The 18390-nt window shown below is 48.0% G+C and overlaps 1 protein-coding gene across 1 annotated transcript in view; it reads right to left on the minus strand.

Moving 5' to 3' along the window:
- Window positions 1-574: 574 nt before the first annotated feature.
- Window positions 575-18390, minus strand: part of LOC147082183 (RING finger protein 112-like) — a 531383-nt gene continuing 513567 nt past the window's right edge. Inside the window, exon 17 of the mRNA XM_085980420.1 lies at window positions 575-1370. Coding sequence (XP_085836546.1) covers window positions 840-1370 — 531 coding nt within the window. The 3' untranslated portion in view covers window positions 575-839. The remainder of the gene's footprint in view (window positions 1371-18390) is intronic.

Consider the following 18390-nt stretch of genomic DNA (forward strand, 5'->3'; position numbering starts at 1 on the left):
TGGCGTTAAATCAATTAATTTTGAGGCACAGAAGTGACAGATGTTTCTTCAACGGACGGAAAGTAAGGTTCTCAGGCTGAGGGCCTCACTTCCTGTCAGTGGGTCTCACTTCCTGCCTGGAGAGCCTCACTTCCTCTCTCTGGGTACCTCACTTCCAGTCTGGGTGTCCTCACTTCCTGTCTCTGGGTACCTCACTTCCAGTCTAGGGGACCTCACTTCCTGTCTTGGGCCTAACTTCCAGTCTGGGGGACCTCACTTCCTGTCTCTGGGTACCTCACTTCCAGTCTGGGGGACCTCACTTCCTGTCTTGGGCCTAACTTCCAGTCTGGGGGACCTCACTTCCTGTCTCTGGGTACCTCACTTCCAGTCTGTGGGCCCTCACTTCCTGTTTCTGACTACCTCTCTTCCTATCTCTAGGACCTCACTTCCTGTTGACCTTCCGTTCTGGTCCGGTACTTCTGGCGGGAGGCCATTGGCTGTGAAGATGGGGTTCAAGTCTCCAGCAAGGGGTGAGAGTGAGGCAATGCTGACACTTGAGCACATGAAACGAACGACACGGGCGGAGAAAACAGGCTTTAATTTTACAATGGAATTTATTTTGATAGATTCTGCAATTGACAGAAGAAGCGCCAGGGAAGGAAAGTTCTAACATGCCCAAAGTTCCCACCTCGATTCTCCACCAACAACCACTCGCTGCAAGAGGCTGTTATTATTTTATATTCCAAATAACAAAGGCCAGGTGGTATAAAGGCACAGGGAGCGAACGCGCTAGCGATCGAGAGAGTGGAGGGTCAGCTCTTCTATCCGCGGTGCACACGGCCTCCTGAATCTCGACTCAGTTATTCTGTTTTTTTGGACTTCATCGAGTTACTGGAAATGGCGGACTTCAGCACAACAGCACCCGCCGTCGCAATAACACCAACTGTCACAACACGTGTCACCACCGTCGCAGCCCCTGCCCCCATCGTCACAACACTTGTCCCCCCCGCCGCAGCACCTACCCCCACTGCCGCAGCACCTGTACCACCTGCCGCAGCACCTGCTGCCCCCGCCGCAACACCTGTACCCCCTGCCAAAGCAGCTGCCCCCACCGCCACAGCACCTGCTGACCCCACAACACCCAGAACACCAATAAGGGTGCACTTTCCAACGTTGTTCCAGAACTTATTTTTGTAAGAATCGCAAAATATGTCGGTCTCCCTCTTCAATTTGTTACGCAGTTCCTTGGTCACCATCTTGATCTGCTCCGTGCTACCTCTCAGCTCCTTTTTAAAATCCTCTATCAGCTCCTTGGCTTTCACCTCCAACTGTTTCCTCATGTTATCTGGACGGGTCGTCAGGCTGCTGAAAGTTCCATCCGTACTTTGCTTCTGAATGCCAAATACAGAATGGGGTTAGATACAGAGTAAAGATCCCTCTACACTGTCCCATCAAACACTCCCAGGGCAGGTACAGCACGGGTAAGATACAGAGAAAAGCTCCCTCTACACTGTCCCATCAAACACTCCCAGGGCAGGTACAGCACGGGTTAGAGACAGAGTAAAGCTCCCTCTACACTGTCCCATCAAACACTCCCAGGGCAGGTACAGCACGTCGTTAGATACAGAGTAATGCTCCCTCTACACTGTCCCATCAAACACTCCCAAGGCAGGTACAGCACGGGTTAGATACAGAGTAAAGCTCCCTCTAAACAGTCCCATCATACACTCCCAGGGCAGGGACAGCACAGGTTAGATACAGAGTAAAGCTCCCTCTACATTGTCCCATCAAACACTCCCAGGGCAGGTACAGCACGGGTTAGATACAGAGTAAAGCTCGCTCTACACTGTCCCATCAAACACTCCCAGGGCAGGTACAGCACGGGTTAGATACAGAGTAAAGCTCCCACTACACTGTCCCATCAAACACCCACAGGGCAGGTACAGCACGGGTTAGATACAGATTAAAGCTCCCTCTACACTGTCCCATGAAACACTCGCAGGGCCGGTACAGCACGGGTCAGATACAGAATAAAGCTCCCTGTACATTGTCCCATCAAACACTCCCAGGGCAGGTACAGCACGGGTTAGATACAGAGAAAAACTCCCTCTACACTGACCCATCAAACACTCCCAGGGCAGGTACAGCACGGATTAGATATAAAGTAAAGCTCCCTCTACATTGATCCATCAAACACTCCCAGGGCAGGTACAGCACAGGTTAGATACAGAGTAAAGCTCCCTCTACACTGTCCCATCAAACACTCCCAGGGCAGGTACAGCACGGGTTAGATACATTGTAAAGCTCCCTCTACACTGTCCCATCAAACACTCCCAGGGCAGGTACAGCACAGGTTAGATACAGAGTAAAGCTCCCTCTACACTGTCCCATCAAACACTCCCAGGGCAGGTACAGCACAGGTTAGATACAGAGTAATGCTCCCTCTACACTGTCCCATCAAACACTCCCAGGGCATGTACAGCACGGAATAGACACAGAATAAAGCTCCCGCTACACTGTCCTATCAAACACTCCCAGGGCATGTACAGCACGGAATAGACACAGAATAAAGCTCCCGCTACACTGTCCTATCAAACACTCCCAGGGCAGGTACAGCATGGATTAGATACAGAGGAAAGCTCCCTCTACACTGCCCCATCAAACACTCCTGGGGCAGGTACAGCACGGGTTAGATACAGAGTAAAGCTTCCTCTACATTGTTCCATCAAACACTCCCAGGACAGGTACAGCTTGGGTTACATACAGAGTATAGCTCCCTTTACACTGTCCCTTCAAACATTTCCAGGGCAGTTACAGCACGGGTTAGATACAGAGTAATGTTCCCTCTGCACTGTCCCATCAAACACTCACAGGGCAGGTAAAGTATGGGTTAGATACAGAGTAAAGCTCCCTCTATTATGTCCCATCAAACACTCCCGGGGCTGGTACAGCACGGGTTAGATACAGAACTTAGCTCCATCTAAAAAAAAATAATCAAAAATCAACTTTTATTGTCATTGTTATTGCACAAGTGCAGTATAATAAAATGTAGGCTTGCGGCTCCCGAGAGTGTACATTTAGATTTAGATTACACTGCCCCATCAAACTCTCCCAGGGCAGGTACAGCATGGGTTAGATAGAGAGTAATGCTCCCTCTACACTGTGCCATCAAACACTCCCAGGGCAGGTACAGCATGCGTTAGATACAGAGTAAAGCTCCCTCTACACTGTGCCATCAAACACTCCCAGGGCAGGTACAGCACGCGTTAGATACAGTGTAAAGCTCCCTCAATACTGTCGCATCGAACACTCCGAGGGCAGGTACAGCACAGGTTGGATACAGAGTAAATTTCCCTTTACACTATCCCATCAAACACTCCCAGGGCAGGTACAGCACGGGTTAGATACAGAGTAAAGCTCCTTCTACACTGTGCCATCAAACACTCCCAGGACAGGTACAGCACGGGTTAGATACAGTGTAAAGCTTCCTCAACACTGTCCCATCGAACATTCCTAGGGAAGGTACAGCACGGGTTAGAAACATTGGAAATCTTCCTGTAGACTGCCACATCAAACACTCCCAGGGCAGGTACAGCATGGGTTAGATACAGTGTAAAGCTCCCTCAACACTGTCCCATCGAACTGTAGGGGTTGCAAAATTTCCCCTATTTCCCTGAAGATTGAAAAATATTGGTCCACATCGTTGACGAAGAATTGGGTGATGTGACTTGTCTACAATGTTTTAAAATGTGCCTAAAATCGCAAAAGACTGCTCTGAGATGAAAATGGCGTGGACAACAATGGAATCGAGGAGTTCATGGAAATATTCGCACACATTGAGACAGTACATCTTAATAAAGTCGTTCCCTGGAGTTTGGGCAATCACAAAAAGTTTTAAAATGGCCAGAAAAAGCATTGGCCAAGATACTGGGGCTTAAAAAGCAGCTCGAGAGGTCTGTGTGTATAAAGTGGGAGGATCTACAGTGGCAGTCAATGACATGCCAATCAAAGGGAGGTTCCCTTTGAAGCACTTGAAGTTGCTTATTAACTTAAGAGATTAGCCCACTTGAGAATGACTGCAGGACAATCGATTTGAAACTGCTTCTATTTCCATAGCCATTCAGAGCTCTCTCAGACAATGATAGAATGAAATCATGGAACGGATTTTGATTTGCAACAGTTTAAGAACTGAATGGGTTTAAATCACCCATCATTCTGGACAATAGAGCAGTTGCATTTCCCTTTTGTTTAAGCCAAGGTGGGCTCCGGTTTTGGGCGGGAACATTTCGGCCCCACAGTGCAGAAACATTAACCCAGTCCAACCACATTGAGTTAGCCAATCACAGCTTTTCTCTTGTGAATTGGAACTTTTTGGGCGCGAATTTTCCAGACAGGCAAATAGCAGGGGTGCGGGCTCACCAAGTATATATGATAGCTCCTGAGAAGCTATGGGTTTATTTTAACTTCCTGGGACCACAGGTGAGCCTCTCTCTCTCTCTCTCTCTCTCTCTCTCACTTCGCTGGACCACAGGTGAGCCTCTCTCTCTCTCTCTCTCTCTCTCTCTCTCTCTCACTTCGCTGGACCACAGGTGAGCCTCTCTCTCTCTCTCTCTCTCTCTCTCACTTCCCGGGACCACAGGTGAGCCTCTCTCTCTCTCTCTCTCACTCTCTCTCTCTCTCTCTCTCTCTCTCTCTCACTTCGCTGGACCACAGGTGAGCCTCTCTCTCTCTCTCTCTCTCACTCTCTCACTTCGCTGGACCTTTGGGAGCAGAGTTTCTGACTCCGGAGCAAAACAACGTAGTAAGGAGTTAGGGGCTGGTAATTAAGGGGATATTGCTAAGATTGTTTAATTTACATTGTAGCCATCTAATCCCTCGTTTTTACCGTCTGCATTCCCCCATTTAAGCAATTTTACTGCAATTACTGTGTTCGTGCGGTATAGTTTACAATTTGATTGCAGTTCATTTAGTTAATAAAACTTGATTTTTTCTCTCATCCAAACCACGTGTCCATTTTAATTTCATTAATTATATGTCCTTCAGCCAGAACTGGAAGGTGGGGTTGCGATTCGAAACCACTGTTTGAAAATTGGTTTATTGGAATTAGGTTTACAGTGTAGCAGCAGGCTCCCTGACCAGGTGAATTACCGTAAACCAGGTAAAAGATTGGAATTGGTCAGGGTGCAGGCAAAGGCTGTAAGACTAGGGAAACTACCTTAAACCAGGTAAAGGAAGGCCCCTACAGAACACTCCTAGGGCAGGTACAGCACGGGTTAGATATATAGGAAATCTTCCTCTAGACTGCCACATCAAACACTCCCAGGGCAGGTACAGCACGGGTTAGATACAGAATAAAGCTCACTCTACACAGCCCCAACAAACACTTCCAGGTCAGGTACAGCACGGGTTAGATACAGAGAAAATCTTCCTCTAGATTGCCCCATCAAACACTCCCAGGGCAGCTACAGCACGCGTTAGATACAGAGTAAAGCTCCCCCTACACTGTCCCATCAAACACTCCCAGGGCAGGTACAGCACGGATTAGATATAGAGTAAAGCTCCCTCTACACTGTCCCATCAAACACTCCCAGGGCAGGTACAGCACGGATTAGACATAGAGTAAAGCTCCCTCTACACTGTCCCATCAAACACTCCCAGGGCAGGTACAGCACGGGTTAGATACAGAGAAAAGCTCCCCCTACACTGTCCCATCAAAAACTCCCAGGGCAGATACAGCACGGGTTAGATACAGAGTAATTCTCCCTCTACACTGTCCCATCAAACACACCCAGGGCAGGTACAGCACGGTTTAGATACAGAGCAATGCTCCCTCTACATGGTCCCATCAAACACTCCCAGGGCTGGCACAGCAAGGGTGAGATACAGAGTAAAGCTCCCTCTACACTGTCCCATCAAACACGCCCAGGGCAGGTACCGCACGGGTTAGACACAGAGTAATGCTTCCTTTACACTGTCCATTGAAACACTCCCAGGGCAGGTAGAGTACGGGTTAGATACAGAGTTAAGCTCAGTTTACACTGTCCCATCAAACACTCCGGGGCAGGAACTGCATGGGTTAGATACAGAATAAAGCACCCTCTACACTGTCCCATCAAACACTCCCAGGGCAGGTACAGCACGGGTTAGATACAGAATAATGCTCCCTCTACATGGTCCCATCAAACACTCCCAGGGCAGGCACAGCACGGGTGAGATACAGAGTAAAGCTCCCTCTACACTGTCCCATCAAAGATGCCCAGGGCAGGTACCGCACGGGTTAGACACAGAGTAATGCTCCCTCTACACTGTCCATTGAAGCACTCCCAGGGCAGGTAGACCACGGGTTAGATACAGAGTAAAGCTCACTTTACACTGTCCCATCAAACACTCCCATGGCAGGCACAGCACGGGTTAGATACAGAGTAACGCTCCCTCTACACAGTCCCATGAAACAATCCTAGGGCAGGAAAAACACGGATTAGATACAGAGTAAAACTCCCTCTACACTGTCCCATCAACCACACCCAGGGCAGATACAGCACGGGTTAGATACAGAGTAATGCTCCCTCGACACTGCCCCATCAAACACTCCCGGGGCAGGTACAGCACGGGTTAGATACAGAACGAAGCTCCCTCTACACTGCTCCATCAAACACTCCCAGGGCAGATACAGCACGGGTTAGATACAGAGTAATTCTCCCTCTACACTCTCCCATCAAACACACCCAGGGCAGGTACAGCACGGGTTAGATACAGAATAATGCTCCCTCTACACTGCTCCATCAAACACTCCCAGGGCAGGTACAGCACGGGTTAGATAGAGAGTAAAGCTCCCTCTACACTGTGCCATCAAACACTCCCAGGGCAGATACAGCATGTATTAGGTAGAGAGTAAAGTTCCCTTTAAACTGTCCCATCAAACACTCCCAGGGCAGGTACAGCACGGGTTAGACACAGGGTAAATCTCCCTCTACACTATCCCATCAAAGACTCCCAGGGCAGGTACAGCACGGGGTTAGATACAGAGTAAAACTCCCTCTACGCTTTCCCATCAAACACTCATAGGGCAGTTAAAGTATGGGTTAGATACAGAGTGAAGCTTCCTCGACACAGTCCCATCAAAGAATCCTACGGCAGGTACAGCACGGGTTAGATACAAAGTAAAGCTCCCTCTACACTGTCCCATCAACCACACCCAGGGCAGGAACAGCACAGGTAAGATACAGAGTAAAGCTCCTTCTACACTTTGCCATCAAACACTCCCAGGACAGGTACAGCACGGGTTAGATACAGTGTAAGGCTTCCTCAACACTCCCATTGAACACTCCTAGGGAAGGAACAGCACGGCTTAGATACATAGGATATCTTTCTCTAGACTGCCACATCAAACACTCCCAGGGCAGGTACAGCACGGGTTAGATACAGAGTAAAGCACCCTCTACACTGTCCCATCAAACACTCCCAGGGCAGGTACAGCACGGGTTAGATACAGCGTAAAGCTCCCTCTACATTGTCCCATCAAACACTCCCATGGCAGGTACAGCACGGGTTAGATACAGAGTAAAGCTCCCTCTACACTGTGCCATCAAACACTCCCATGGCAGGTACAGCACGGGTTAGATACAGAGTAAAGCTCCCTCTACACTGTGCCATCAAACACTCCCAGGGCAGGTACAGCACGGGTTAGATACAGCGTGAAGCTCCCTCTACACTGTCCCATCAAACACTCCTAGGGCAGGTACAGCACGGGTTAGATACAGAGTAAAGCTCCATTTACACTGTCCCATCAAATACTCCCAGGGCAGGTACAGCTCGGGTTAGATACAGAGTAAAGCTCCATTTACACTGTCCCATCAAATACTCGCAGGGCAGGTACAGCACGGATTAGATACAGAGTAAAGCTCCCTCTACACTGTCCCATCAAACACTCCCATGGCAGGTACAGCACGGGTTAGATACAGAGTAAAGCTCCCTCTACACTGTCCCATCAAACACTCCCAGGGCAGGTACAGCACGGGTTAGATACAGAGTAAAGCTCCCTCTACACTGTCCCATCAAACACTCCCATGGCAGGTACAGCACGGGTTAGATACAGAGTAAAGCTCCCTCTACACTGTCCCATCAAACACTCCCAGGGCAGGTACTGCACGGATTAGATACAGAGTAAAGCTCCATTTACACTGTCCCATCAAATACTCCCAGGGCAGGTACAGCTCGGGTTAGATACAGAGTAAAGCTCCATTTACACTGTCCCATCAAATACTCCCAGGGCAGGTACAGCTCGGGTTAGATACAGAGTAAAGCTCCATTTCCACTGTCCCATCAAACACTCCCATGGCAGGTACAGCACGGGTTAGATACAGAGTAAAGCTCCCTCTACACTGTGCCATCAAACACTCCCAGGGCAGGTACAGCACGGGGTTAGATACAGAGTAAAGCTCCCTCTACACTGTGCCATCAAACACTCCCAGGGCAGGTACAGCACGGGTTAGATACAGCGTGAAGCTCCCTCAACACTGTTGCATCGAACACTCCTAGGGCAGGTACAGCACGGATTAGATACAGAGTAAAGCTCCATTTACACTGTCCCATCAAATACTCCCAGGGCAGGTACAGCTCGGGTTAGATACAGAGTAAAGCTCCATTTACACTGCCCCATCAAACACTCCCAGGGCAGGTACAGCACGGGGTTAGATACAGAGTAAAGCTCCATTTACACTGTCCCATCAAACACTCCCAGGGCAGGTACAGCACGGTTAAGAAACAGATTAAATCTCCCTCTACATTGTCCCATTAAACACTCCCAGGACAGGTACAGCTCGGGTTACAAAAACCCTGACAATGTACAGACTTAATGAACATAGCCTGGCGATCGAAAAAGGTAGACACAGGCAGACCCGGCTACCAAGGTAGGACAGGATATGCTCTCACTGCAGTCAGGGAATGGTGGAGACAGAGATGTACTTCCTCACAGCTTGTAGAAAATATCAGGGCATAAGGGAGAATTTCTACCCAAAATTTACAAAAATATGCCCGGAATTCAGAAAATTGAATGACGACCAAAAACTCCCATACCTACTAGGGGAAGAGAGAAGTTGCATAACACTGGCGGCACACTATGTTACAGCTTGCCATAAACAGAGGGACAACCACTAAAGATAAGATAAAAGAATATATAAATTATATGAAAGTATATTTATACACTCAGGGATATATCTGTTTATCCACTCTATGGATAGATCTGTATTTTTGTGAACAAACATGAATGTTTTCCGATGCTTTGGCAACATAAGATGTAACTTGTCATGCCAATAAAGCGATTTGAATTGAATTGAATTGAGTATAGCTCCCTCTACACTGTCCCATCAAACACTCCCAAAGCAGGTACAGCATGGGTTAGATACAGAGTAAAGCTCCCTCTACACTGCCCCATCAAACACTCCCAGGGCAGGTACAGCACAGATTAGATACAGAGTAAAGCTCCTTCTACACTGTGCCATCAAACACTCTCAGGATAGGTACAGCACGGGTTAGATACACTGTAAAGCTTCCTCAACACTGTCCCATCGAACACTCCTAGGGAAGGTGCAGCACGGGTTAGATATACAGGAAATCTTCCTCTAGACTGCCACATCAAACACTCCCAGGGCAGGTACAGCAAGGGTTAGATACAGAGTAAAGCTCACTCTAAACTGCCCTTTCAAACACTCCCAGGGCAGGTACAGCATGGGTGAGATACAGAGTATAGCTCCCTCTACACGGTCCCATCAAACACTCCCAGGGCAGGTACAGCATGGGTGAGATACAGAGTATAGCTGACTCTACACTGTCCCATCAAACACTCCCAGGGCAGGCACAGCACGGGTTAGATACAGAACATAGCTCCCTCTACACTATCCCATCAAACATTCCCAGGGCAGGTACCGCACGGATTAGATATAGCGTAAAGCTCCCTCTACACTGTCCCATCTAACACTCCCAGGGCAGGTACAGCACAGGTTAGATACAGAGTATAGCTCCCTCTACACTGTCCCATCAAACACTCCCAGGGCAGGTGCAGCAAGGGTTAGATACAGAGTAAAGCTCCCTCTACACTGTCCCATCAAACACTCCCAGGGCAGGTACAGCACGGTTTAGATACAGAGCAAAGCTCCCTCTACACTGCCCCATCAAACACACCCAGGGCAGGTATAGCACGAATTAGATATAGAGTAAAGCGCCCTCTACACTGTCCCATCAAACCCTCCCAGGGCAGGTACAGCACGGGTTAGATACAGAGTAAAGCTCCATCTACACTGTCCCATCAAACACTCCCAGGGCAGTTACAGCACAGGTCAGATACAGAGTAAAGCTCCCTCTCTACACTGTCGCATCAAACACTCCCAGGGCAGGTAGGGCACGGGTTAGATACAGAGTAAAACTTCCTTTACACTGTCGCATCAAACACTTCCAGGGCAGGTACAGCACGGATTAGATACAGAGTAAAGCTCCCTCTACATTGTCCCATCAAACACTCCCAGGACAGGTACAGCTCGGATTACATACAGAGTATAGCTCCCTCTACACTGTCTCATCAAACACTCCTAGGGAAGTTACAGCACGGGTTAGATACAGAGTAAAGCTCCCTCTACACTGTCCCATCAAACACACACAGGGCAGGTAAAGTTTGGGTTAGATACAGAGTAAAGCTCCCTCGACACAGCCCCATCAAACACTCCCGGGGATTGTACAGCACTGGTTAGATACAGAGTAAAGCTCCCACTACAATGTCCCATCAAACACTCGGAGGACAGTTACAGCACAGGTTAGATACAGTGTAAAGCTTCCTCAACACTGTCCCATCGAACACTCCTAGGGCAGGTACAGCACGGGTTAGATACATAGGAAATCTTCCTCTAGACTGCCACATCAAACACTCCCAGGGCAGGTACAGCATGGATGAGATACAGAGTATTGCTCCCTCTACACGGTCCCATCAAACACTCCCAGGGCAGGTACAGCATGGGTGAGATACAGAGTGTAAGGATTCGCAATAATTTACAGTTCTGAAGATTAATTTTTTTGATTAAAATATCCCTGGGCGTTGTGCTTTTAAATTTCCAGGGTTAAAAATGGCTGTCACACCACATGGCCGAAGACAAAAGACTTGGAAAGCAGCTTTCTGTGTCTGGAAGCAAGATTCAATGGAGCTGCCAATCAAAGGGAAATCCCCACCACCGCCCCTGCAGCAGGACAATTGATGCCTGTTTGCAAAACGTTCTACAATGTTGACTCTAAGATCGAGTGCTTGAAACTGCTAGCATGAACAAAGGAACTTTGTTTGCTTAGCATTCAAGACTGTCAATCAATTGTGGTTACAAAGCAATTGAATGCTATTAGCATTTGTTTGTATATCGAGTGGATACATCTAAACTGCAGAAGAGACTTTTGGATCTTGAATGGGAACCGTTTAAGAACTGAATGGGTTTAAATCACCTAGCATTCTGGACAATAGAGCAGTTGTATTTCCCTTTTGTTTCAGCCCAGGGAGCTCTGGAAGACACATTAACCCAGTCCAACCATTCTAAGATAGCCAATCACAGCTTTCTCTTGTGTATTGGACCCTTTGGGTGGGGATTTTGCACACAGCCCTTGCAGGGCAGAATGGCAGGGGGCTCACTGGGTATATAAGATAGCTGCTGAGAAGCTATCACTCTCTTTTTACTTTGCTGGACCACAGGTGAGCAGGGTGTTCTGACTCCTCAGCAAGGCAACCTAGTAGGAGTTAGGGGGCGGTGATTTTAGGGTAATTGCTAAGATTGTTTAAGTAACATTGTAGCCATTTTATCCCTCATTATTGCCGTCTGCAACCCCCTGTTATATCGTTTTACTGTAATTACTGTGTTCGTGTGGTATAGTTTATTCTTTTGATTGTAGTTTATTTAGGTAATAAAACTTCATTTTTCTCTCATACAAACAACTTGTTCCGTTTTAATATCATTAATTATAAGTTCCTCCACTCAGAACTGAAGGAGGGGTAGCGATTCGAAACTGATGTTTGTAAATTGGTTTAGAGTGCAGCAGCAAAAGGCTGCTGAACAGGTGAATTACCGTAAAACAGGTAAAAGGTGGTAATTAGTCAGAGCTCAGAGGCAAAGGCTGCTGGCCAGGTAAATTACCATAAACCAGTTATAAGATGCCCCCCTTACACAGAGTATAGCTCCCTCTACACTGTCCCATCAAACACTCCCAGGGCAGGCACAGCACGGGTTAGATACAGAGTAAAGCTCCCTCTACACTGTCCCATCAAACACTCCCAGGGCAGGTACAGCATGGATTAGATACAGACTAAAGCTCCCACTACAATATCCCATCAAGCACTCCCGGGGCAGGTACAGCATGGTATAGATACAGAGTAAAGCTCCCACTACACTGCCCCATCAAACACTCCCAGGGCAGGTACAGCATGGGTTAGATACAGAGTAAAGCTCCTTCTACACTGTGCCATCAAACACTCCCAGGACAGGTACAGCACGGGTTAGATACAGTGTGAAGCTCCCTCAACACTGTCCCATCGAACACTCCTAGGGCAGGTACAGCACGGGTTCGATACATAGGAAATCTTCCTTTAGACTGCCACATCAAACACGCCCGGGGCAGGTACAACATGGGTTAGATAGAGACTAAAGCTCACTCTACACTTCCACATCAAACGCTCCCAGGGCTGGTACAGCACGGGTTAGATACAGAGTATAGCTCCCTCTTCATTGTCTCATCAAAAACTCCCAGGGCAGGTACAGCACAGTTTAGATACAGAGTATAGCTCCCTCTTCATTGTCCCATCAAAAACTCCCAGGGCAGGTACAGCACAGGTTAGATACAGAGTAAAGCTCCCACTACACTGTCCCATCAAACTCTCCCGGGTCAGGTACTGCACGGGTTAGATACAGAGTATAGCTCCCTCTACACTGTCCCATCAAACACTCCCAGGGCAGGTACAGCACGGGTTAGATTCAGAGTAAATCTCCCACTACGCTGCCCCATAAAACAGTCCCGGGGCAGGTACAGCACGGGTTAAATAAAGAGTAAAGCTCCCACTACACTGTCCCATCAAACACTCCCGGGGCAGGTACAGCACGGTTTAGATACAGAATAAAACTCCCTGTACACTGTCCCATCAAACATTCCCAGTGCATTTAAAGGACAGGTTAGGTAGAGAGTAAAGCACCATCGACACTGTCCGTCAAACTCTCCAAGGGCAGGTAAAGGACATGTTCAATACAGAGTAAAGCTCCCTCAACACTGTCCCATCAAACACTCCCAGGGCAGGTAAAGCACGGGTTAGATTCAGGGTAAAGCTCGCTCTACACTGTCCCATCAAACACTCCCGGGGCAGGTACAGCGCAGGTTAGATACAGAGTAATGCTCCCTCTGCACTGCCCATCAACACTCCCAGGGCTGGTACAGCACGGATTAGATGCAGAGTAAGGCACCATCTACACTGTCCCATCAAACACTCCCACTATAGGTACAGCACGGGTTAGTTACAGAGTAAAGCACCCTCTACACTGTCCCATCAAACACACGCAGCGCAGGTACAGCATGGGTTAGATTCAGTGTAAAGCTCCCTCTACACTGTGCCATCAAACACTCCCAGGACAGGTACAGCACGGGTTAGATACAGAGTAAAGTTCCCTCTACACTGTCCCATTAAACACTCCCAGGGCAGGTACAGCACGTTTTAAATACAGAGTAAAGCTCCCTCTACACTGTCCCATCAAACACTCCCAGCGCAGGTACAGTACGGGTTAGATACAGAGTAAAGCTCCCTTTACCCTTTCCCATCAAACACTCCCAGGGCAGGTACTATTATGTCCGTGTATAATTGAGACACAGACAGCAGGAGTTGATTAAAACAAGTCTTTACTGAATGGAGACAGTTGGGAAACTGAAACGACAGAAGGCTGGTAGTGCCTTTTATACAGGGGTGGTCACTGCCGGTACTGCAGTCTGAGACCAGCTATTCCCTTAAAGGTACATACACAACAATTCCTCCCCTTTTAGATAAACAGTACATAACTTTCATTTAACAACTAAATAATAACTAATTACAATTACAATTATGGTTGCTAGATACATTGGTTGAGGTTAAGCAATTATAAGTTCAGTCTTTGAGGAGGCTTCCTGATTCTGTCTGGATAACGCCTCTTTGGGGTATCAGGTTCTTCTGGTAAGGTTGAGTCGGGATCAATGTCGTTGTTTGGTTCGTCTGCTTCCAATATCACCGATTCTGCGGTAGATGCAATTGGTACTTTGGTTTCATCGCCAGGTGTATCAGATCGTGGTGTGGAGTTGATGTTTTCCAGTGACTCTAGAATCTGGTCAGCATGGCGTCTTACAATGCCCTCTCCCACGTCCACAGTATACATTAAAGGTCCTTGCCGTGTACAGATCGTTCCTGGCTGCCATTTCTCTGTGCGGTAGTCCCGGGCCAAAACTGGTTGACCTATCTTAAAACTCCTGGTCGGCCTTTCATTCATATTCTGAAACTGCCTGTTCTCCACATCTCTTCGGACGTTTGGCTTAACCAAATCCAAGCGGCATCGTAGTCTTCGATTGAAGAACATCATGGCTGGAGTTTGGTTGGTAACCGCATGTGTCACATTCCGGTAGGCAAACAAGCAGTTATCCACCTTGTGTTGTAGGGGTATATCTTCATTACACATTGCCTTGATAGCCTTCTTGAATGTTTGAACAAACCTCTCGGTCAATCCATTAGTGGCTGGATGATATGGGGCGGATGTGTAATGCTTAACACCATTGTTCTTTAAGAACCTCCGGAACTCTTCAGACACAAACTGTGGTCCATTGTCAGAGCAAATCTGTTCAGGCAGCCCATTCCTGGCGAATATGGTTCGTAAGACTGTGGTAGTTTTTTCTGTGGTGGTTGAGGACATTTTTATTACCTCTGGCCACTTTGAATGTGCATCCACCACAATTAAAAACATCGAGTCCATAAAGGGACCAGCAAAATCAACGTGCACACTTTGCCATGGAGATGAGGTCCACTCCTATGGATGTAGAGGAGCTTGTGGTGGGGCGTTTTGGACCTTCTGGCATCCTGTACAGCTCTTGGTCATCTCTTCGATTTCTCTATCGATTCCCGGCCACCACACAAACGCTGTGGCTAAGTTCTTCATTTTTACCCCACCCAGATGACCCTCATGAAGCTCATTGAGTACTCTATCCGTCAATTTGGGTGGAATTACTACTCTGGATCCACACATCAAGGTCCCTCTGCACACTGACAGCTGTTCTCTTCTCGGCGAGAATGCTGGCAGCAGTGGTTCACCATGTGCTGGCCATCCCATCACCGTTAAATCATAGACCCAGGAGAGTGTCGTATCATTTCGTCTTTCCTTTTCTATGTTTGCATTCGTCACAGGGAGACATTCGACTAAAGCCGAGTGGAATAACTCCACTGGATCCACTGCCAGTTCTTCTTCCACCGTCGGTAATGGTGGGCGCGACAATCCATCAGCATTCCCATGCTGTTTAGTTCCCTTGTACTCGATGTCGTATTGGTGTGCCTCTAGGAAAAGGGACCACCTCTGCAGCCGTTGTGCCGTCATTATCGGTACGCCCTACTGAGGGTTGAAAATGGAGATGAGAGGTTGATGATCAGTCAGTAGAGTAAATTTCTGACCGTGATTGAACTTCTTCACCCCCCACACCAGGCTGAGGGCCTCTCTGTCAATCTGGGTGTAGTTACGCTCGGCTGAAGTTAACGACACAAAAGCTATCGGCATCTCTGAACCATCAAGGAATTTATGTGACAGTACCGCCCCAATGCCATAGGGAAATGCATCACACGCCAGTCTTATCGGTAGTGATGATTTGTAGTGAGCCAATACTTCTCTTGAAGTCATTAGGTCCTTACTCTTCTGAAAGGCCCGCTTACATTCATCGCACCATCTCCATGCTACTCCCGTTCGTAGTAGGGCGTTCAGTGGATGCAGCATTGTGGACAAATTCGGCAAAAACTTATGGTAGTAATTCACCAATCTGAGGAATGACCTCAGTTGCGACATATTTTCAGGTGCCGGAGCCATAACTATCGCTTCAATTTTGTCAGGGGACTTATGCAATCCCTCTTCATCAATCACGTGACCACAATACGATATCTGCGTCTTAAAAAATTTGCACTTGGGGTGATTGGCTCGTAGCCCATGTTCACATAGTCTCGTGAGCACATGCTCTAGGTTGGCAAGGTGTTCACTGTCATTTTCACCTGTCACCAGGATGTCGACTAAGTAACACTGAGTCCCCGGAATCCCTTGCAGGACGTGTTCCATTGCTCTTTGCCATATTGCCGGAGCTGATGCTACTCCAAATACCAGTCGATTATACTGGTAAAGACCTTTGTGAGTGTTTATCGTGAGATACTTCCTAGAGGATTCTTCAATCTCCATCTGCAAATATGCTTGTGCTAGGTCAATTTTTGTAAAACACTTCCCTCCAGATAGTGAGGCGAAGATATCTTCTGTCCTTGGGAGAGGATATTGTACTGTGTGAAGGACTGGGTTCACCATCACCTTGAAGTCCCCACAGACGCAAACTTTCCTTGGCTCCTCAGACTTATTGTTTAACGTTTTCTTCATGACAGGAATGATGGGTGTTGCCCACTCGCTCCAGTCTACCTTAGATAACACGCCTGCATTCTCCAGATTCTCCAGCTCTGCCTCGACGGCTGGGCGAGTTGCATATGGTACCGGTCTTGCTTTGAAAAACTTGGGAATTGCATTCTCCTCTATTTTTATCGAGGTGGTTACGCCTTTAAGAGTGCCCAGTTCTTGTTGAAATACCTCTTTGGCATCAGCTAAGATTGTTGACAATCTTCCAGGAGTGACGTCGTCATCCTTTTTACCAGCCACCGTCAGTGCCTGAATGGAGTGCCAGTGTAAACTTATCTTTCTGATCCGTTCACGTCCCAATAACGGTGGTCCACCATCTTGCAGAATGTAGAGATAAAATTTCCGTATTTTCTTGCCGTTGTATTCGACAGGCACCCTTATTTTTCCTCTGGGGTATACTTTTTGCCCCGTATACGTCCTCAAGACAATGGGTGTCTCTCTCAAGGGTATGTGTGAGAATAGCCGCTCGTAGTCTCGTCGATTCATGATGGTTAGCGCTGATCCTGTATCCAATTCCATTTTGACTTGGGACCCTGCTATCGTGAGGGTGACCCAAATGGTTCAGTGATCCTCTTTTGCGATTACGTTGTGAAGTTTGAGACAGCTTAGTCTCTTGTTCCCGGATTCACTATCGCTCCTCTGGTCTTCGGAACTACTGTCCGTCATCTTTTGTACTTTCCTGTACAGTTCCTTAGTAGCCTTTTTGTTGTCATTGGTCTTCTTCCCAGACCTGCAAACTCGTGCAATGTGTCCCATCTTTCCGCATTGCCTGCATATTTTGTCCTTGGACCAGCAGTCCTTCTGGTGATGGTTTGTTCTGCCGCAGCGATAACATTTTGCAAATCCCTGTGTCATTTCGTGGATGCCGTATTCCTGTGGCTTTTGTTGTATTTCTGCAGCTCCCCTGGCTGCTGCTTCGTACGATACTGCCACGCTGAAAGCCTTATCCATCGTCAGCTCTTTCTCTGAGAGTAACTTCTTCTGGATTCCTTCACTTAGGAGTCCACAGACAAATTTGTCCCGTAGGGTATCTGCCAGTCCTGCTCCGAACTGGCAGTGCTTTGATAGCTTGCGTAGTTCCGTAAGGTACTCAGCATTGCTCTCATCTTTATGCTGAGTTCTCCTGTGGAATTTAAATCTTTCTGCTATCAGCAGCGGTGCAGGGTTTAGGTGTTCCTGTAGGATAGCAACAATTTCGTTAAAACTCTTCGCCTTCGGTTTGGCTGGAGCAATCAGGCCCCGCAATAGGCCGTACGTTCTTGCGCCCAATAAGTTTAGCAGTACCGATACCTTTTTCTCATCGGCTATTTCGTTTGCCTCGCAATATACCTCGACTCTTTTCACATACGTGGTCCAGCCTTCTATTGTATTATCAAAGGCAGTGATATGGCCAGGCTTCGGCATCTTGGAAATCTAAAATGGCGCCTCCCGCGCTTTGCCTTCTTCCCCGATTTAACAAAATGGCGCCTCCCGCGCTTTGCCTTCTTCCCCGCTGGATTAAGATGGAGCCACCCGTGCTTTGCCTTCTTCCCTGCTGTTGCTAGCGCTGCTTTCCGCGGTTTCCGTGGCAACCTGCAGCTCCTCGCGGCTTTCTGCGCGTTTAATATTTTATTATTTTCCCGTCGTGGAACAATACTGTGGGACTCTTGCCTCCCTCTTCTCGGGTCTGTACGCTGCCCGGCTTCGTAGCACCGGCCGCGCCCTGTGTGCTTCACCCTCTCCTCTACCCGACAACGCT

Source organism: Somniosus microcephalus, unplaced genomic scaffold (assembly GCF_052327205.1).
Source record: "Somniosus microcephalus isolate GS21.2 unplaced genomic scaffold, FLI_Smic_1.0 scaffold153, whole genome shotgun sequence".
NCBI lineage: Eukaryota > Metazoa > Chordata > Chondrichthyes > Squaliformes > Somniosidae > Somniosus > Somniosus microcephalus.